Consider the following 5298-nt stretch of genomic DNA (forward strand, 5'->3'; position numbering starts at 1 on the left):
GGCCGACGCTGCCAAGGTAGGAGCCCAGGAGGGCAGGGGGTCACGGGGCTGTGGGGCGAGGGGTCACTAGGAGTGGTGGGTGAGAAGGCGGGGTCCAGCAGGGGGGATCATGGCATAGTGCTTGGCCACAGGGGTGTTGACCCCTGACCTCTGACCTGCAGCTGGCCCAGATGGAGGTGGAGCTGCGCAAGACGGATGAGGCGCTGGCCACCTTCCAGACTCTGCTGTGAGCCCCCCACAGACAGGAATAGGGGGGTGGATAGACAGGCGGAGCCCCCTGCCCTCCACTTTCTCCCGGCTGATCGGGTATCAGAGACATTAAACTATTTTGCTCCATTTGAGATGGCCCCTGTGATTGGGTAGCTGCTTGCGGAGGGCATGTGGTGGGGGGCTGTGTCTGGGGCATCCCATGATGAGGTGTGGGGGTGGTGGTGGGCCGTACCATGGCTGAGGTGTGGGGGCCAGGAGCCTGGACACCCGGGTTCTCTGGGAGGGGAGCTGGGACTGGGGGACGGACGAGAGCAAGTGATGGAACATTCCAGAAGACCCCCGCTCCCCCCACTGATAAGAATAGAAACCCCACCTTGCCCCTCCTGCAGGGAAGGGGTCCCAGGCGTCTGGGGAGCTCTTGGGTGCAGCCATGGCTGAGCTGGGGGTGCCACCCACGCAGCCACTCGGGAGGGTCTGTTGGGGGGCGGGGGGGAGGAGTGCAGGGCTCGGATCCCCCCGGCCCCCATTGCAGGAAGGACCATGAGCACCGAGGGCCTGAGGAAAGTTCAGGCCCAGCAAGAGCTGCAGATGACTCCCAGGTTAAGATGCTTCGAGCTGGCCCTTAAAGGAATTCCCCCAGTGTGTGCAGGACAATGCCCGATGGTCTTTGCAGGCCAGGGGACAGAGTGGGTGTTTATCTCTGGAGAAGGGGAGTGCGAGAGCAGGGTGCCCCATGCCAGAGGCAGCCCCCAGGGGGATCCTCGCTACGAAGTCAAGGAACCCCCGGCCGACGCGTTCCTGGAAAGGTTATTCCCCAGCCCCAAAGGCTGAGCATGGAGAACCTCCAGAGAATCCACAAGGGGCTGATATCCTGAGAAGAGACGAGCAGAGCTGAGAGGCTATTTTGACCCCTTCTTCCTGGAGAAGTTTCCCAATGAGGCAGCGAGCCTCCAAGAGATCCCCACCATGGATGTGAAGTGGGATGGGACAAGGCTGTGGTTCTTCTCAGGCAAGGCCCTCATGGTCACCATCAAATGGCAGGAGGGGAGTCCTACCTACAGCGTCCAAGCAAAGACCTGGGCAATGTATCGGAAGATGCTTCCGCTCAGCAGAAACCGCCTGAGCGAGAAGAACCTCAAGACAGTGCGGTTGAAGGTGATGAGTCTGCAGCGAGTGCCCAGCAAGGTTAGGGAAGCTTTGAACATGGCCATAGAGAAGTTTTCCACTGAGCTGAAGTGCCTGCGGAAGGCTGGTCATGGAGTGCGATGTTGGAGAAAGCGTTTTTTTCTCCAGGAAAGGAGAGAATGCAGTGGACACATGCCTCGTTGACAGGAAGGTCAACTACAAAAATGTGAAGGAGACCATAGGAGTGCGTTTGTAAGGCATTCAAGTATGCCTCGAAACGTCTTCCGTCGTTTCTGCAATTTCTGAAGTTTAAGCTGCAAAAGCCAACAGCAAAGCAGTGAGGTGACCAATGCAGAATAGGGCTCCCAGCTCCCCCTCCCCGAGCTTGAGCCCACTAGGTCCTACAGTCCTCTGAGGGAGGTGAGAACCCAGGTGTCCTGGCTCCTCGGCCCTCCTGATTTCGTGTCTGAGGTCTGCAGTCCTCCCAGAGCTGGCAAACAACCCAGGAGCCCTCATTCCTTCTGATAATAGAAGTTGGGTGACCAGAACAAGGAGCAATGGGCTCCACTTACACAAGGGAAGTTGAGGTTGAATATTAGGAAACACTGTGGCTGGGGGGGTGGTGAACCACTGGAACAGGATACCCAGAGGTGGTGGAGTCTCCCCAGCTTGACAGAGCCTTGGCTGGAATGATCTAGTTGGGGCTGGGCCTGCTTTGAGGTCCCTTCTGAGGCTCCTTTCCAACCCTCACTGTCTGTTTATTCTATGAGAGGCACTGGCAGGGCTGGGGTGGGCGGCTGTGGGTTGGGAGTGAGGGGCACCCACAGGGCTGAGGAGGCTATGGGTTGAGAGTGAGGGGCACGGCCATATCAGGACTGCCCAGTGCCACAAAGCAGCGGGGGGGACGACGACAGCCGCAGCTGGACCCACATCTTGGTGAGTGAAGGGGGCAGTGGGAGCTCCGATTCTCTATAAAACAAAAACACCAGAATATATAGGTATTTAGAATTTATTTTATTATCATGATCGAGGCACTGGAAGGCTTCCAAATTCCTTAAAAATGGTAATGTATCAATAAAACAGAATTGCCAGCCCACGTCAAAAATTGTGAGACAAACTTAAAAATCAAGGAATTTGGAATGTAACTCATGAATTGCTATTTTTGAAGTCTGTATGTGTGGGGAGGAAGGAATCGGGACTCATGGTAGAGGTGATATCTTTTATTAGACCAACTAGATTTTTTCAAAGAAAGTATTGTTTTTAAATAATAAATTAAAAATTAAATTAAATTAAAAATGTGTGGTGGGGGGGGCATTATTTGTGAAGGTGTGGGGCTGTGGGTGTGGAGCTCGAGGAGGGGGTCCCCCCCACACCCTGGCAGGATGCAGGGTGCTGTGGAGGGCAGCAGCAGGGCTGGTGGGGTATGGCTTGGGAGTGAGGGGCAGACACGCACAGACAGCTGCCCACTGCTGTTGCATGACTTGCCCTGGCCCCCAGGCTTCATTCGCTACAGCCCCTGCCCCACTTCCTCCCTCACCATGGGGGTCTCAATCAACCTCCCTACCCCCTGTCCTACACCGACTTACCAGCTTTGCACTCTCTACACATGCCAGAAGAAAAAATCCCAAAATTTGATCTCTTTATCAGATCATGAGTCAGAGTTAATTTGACCTGGAAATCAGGAGTCTCGTGATTGTTTTCAGTAAAGCCAACTCTCACGAAAAAAGAGTTCAATGGATACTTATATGTATAGTGGTGGAAGGAGGGTGGAGAGCCAGGGGGGTCTGAAACAAACCCTGTGGAGCAGTGGTCTGCAACCTTTTCATGGTGAAGATCACTTTTTGTCTGTAAAGGGCACCGCAGGATCTGGTGCCCACCCCTCACCCTGAGATTGACTATCAGAGGCTCCATGACCAATCAGTTGATGGAGATCAACTGGTTGGTGACCACTGTTTTGGAGGAAGGCACTCTGTGATTATAGTGCTGCCGTCTCCCAGGCACGAATGGAAGTGGCCGAGATGATCGGCCAGCTGCAGCCACCAGGAGTGAAGGGTCGGGCTCTTACCATGCTACCTCTTATCTTAGAAAGCGTGTCCCAGAGGCCCAGTTGGCACGCACTGGGAACCTGGTCTGGGAGGAGCGGGGTCCTCAGGGCCTGGGGAGGAGGGTGTTCAAGGGAGAGGCACAAAGGGGTATGTGTGCATCTCGTGTGCCTGGGTTGTGTCTGTCATGGATGCCTGGGTGGTGTGTGTGCGTGCACACGCACACACATGCCCCAGATGCCTGGGGGTGGGGGTGACCCACATGTTTGGAGTTGTGTGTTTGTATGAGAGAAGGACAGAAGGAAATGTGGCCATGAGGAAGTGAGGGGACCCATGCACCTGGGTTCTCCAGGCGAGGGAAAGCCTGGGGCACCCAGTAGGGCAACGAACTCCAGCGTGGGCAGGACAGGCGGGCGGCCCAGCTGCCTGGGTTCCTGCAGACCACATCAGTTTGGGGGAAGACACCACTGCGCACGTGACTTCAGAGGCAGCAACCTTAGGATGAGGAGGAGCAGCAGGAAGTGACATCGCTAAGCAACACAGGCTGCCACGCTGGGGTTCCGTTTCAGCAGGCACGATGTCATCAAGCAGGAAGTGACCTCAGAGGAACGTGGGCGCCCTGTGGGCTGTGCTGCAGCTGCCCCGGGTCTCCCGGAGCAGCTGGACCAGCACTGCCTTCTCCCGCTCCAGCCGTGCGATGCGCTCGCTCTTGGCCGACGCCTCCTGCAGCCGAGATAGCGATGGGCGGCCACCTGGGGCAGGCCCTTTGGGGGGCAGCCATCTCGGGGTCTCCCTCCCAGAAGAAGCAGTCACCTTGGGGAGGGATCTCCCAGTTGGGGGGGCAAGGGTGTTCATCTTGGGCCAGGCCCCCCCCAGGGCAGCCATGTAAGGCAGGCCCTCACGAGGCTGGCTTAGCAGGGCAGGGGGAGAGGGGGCCATCTTGGACCTGCCGCTGCTGCCAACAGCAGGGGGGTGCAATGCCCCGCGGCAGGCAGGAGCTCCCCTCCCCGCTGTCCAGTTGCACAGCACCGCTCGTGGTGCCAGGAGCCCCGGAGGCACAGAGCCTGCCCAGATTAAATTATGCAATATAATGTGATTATGCGTGGTCGTATGTTATATGCACACTATTACACGTGTGCATAATTGTGCAATTCGCTGGGGTGTACTTTGTGCTGCCAGCAAAGTGGCCATCTTGAACCCACTACCCTAGCAGCCATCTGGGTGCTGTTGGGCAAGGCTGGCTTCTCCGGCATCCACCTTGTCTCACTACCAACAGCCCGTCCTTCCCCGAGGTACCATCCCCCCCAGGCCTAGGGCCCCGTGCCAGCAGCCATCTTGAATCCGGCCTCCCCCATTGCCGGCTCCCAAACAGACCCGTTGGTGCAGCCATTTGTCACCCCCACCTCAAGCAGCCCTACCGTGGGGTATCGGCCACGTCAGGGGCCCACCCGCAGCCTCAAGATTCGGCCATTGTAAACAGAGGCCTCGCGCAGCGCCTAATGCCCACGGGGGCACCACGTAGTTGGCAGCGGTCGGCCATCCTGGCCCAGCAGGCAATGGGGCCTGGCAGCCATCTTGGGTCGGCCACAGCGGCCCCATGGGCCATCCTGGGCCCAGCTCCACAACGGAGTTGGCCACGGACGGGCCCATGGCAGCAACCTGGTCGGCCGCTTCGGTGTCCTCTGCCCCCTGCAGCCTCCTCACCTCGAGAAGCAAGCGGTTCTGCTCTCGCAGCACCGACAGCGTTTGCTGCTGAAACTCCAGCCTCTTCCGCAGCGGGATGGGGGGGTCCCTGGCCTGGTCCTGGTGGGAGCATGGGGGGGCGCTGCCCTGGGGGAAGGCAGTGCTTAGTTGTTATTCCCCAGCCCTGCCGGTGCCCCTTACTCCCCACCCTGCAGCCCCCACCCCTGTGCCCCCGCTC

At 58.0% G+C, this 5298-nt stretch overlaps 2 protein-coding genes across 2 annotated transcripts in view; one reads left to right on the top strand and one right to left on the bottom strand.

Moving 5' to 3' along the window:
- VARS (valyl-tRNA synthetase) overlaps positions 1-366 on the top strand; it is a 26183-nt gene extending 25817 nt beyond the window's left edge. Inside the window, 2 exon segments of the mRNA XM_025194051.1 lie at positions 1-16; positions 162-366. The exon segment at positions 1-16 is cut by the window's left edge and continues 41 nt beyond it. Of these exon segments, the coding sequence (XP_025049836.1) occupies positions 1-16; positions 162-230 (85 nt within the window). The 3' untranslated portion in view covers positions 231-366.
- A 2297-nt stretch (positions 367-2663) lies between these two features.
- LOC112548383 overlaps positions 2664-5298 on the bottom strand; it is a 3981-nt gene continuing 1346 nt past the window's right edge. Inside the window, exon 3 of the mRNA XM_025194052.1 lies at positions 2664-5207. Coding sequence (XP_025049837.1) covers positions 4782-5207 — 426 coding nt within the window. The 3' untranslated portion in view covers positions 2664-4781. The remainder of the gene's footprint in view (positions 5208-5298) is intronic.

This window comes from Alligator sinensis, unplaced genomic scaffold, assembly GCF_000455745.1.
Source record: "Alligator sinensis unplaced genomic scaffold, ASM45574v1 scaffold1740_1, whole genome shotgun sequence".
Lineage (NCBI taxonomy): Eukaryota > Metazoa > Chordata > Crocodylia > Alligatoridae > Alligator > Alligator sinensis.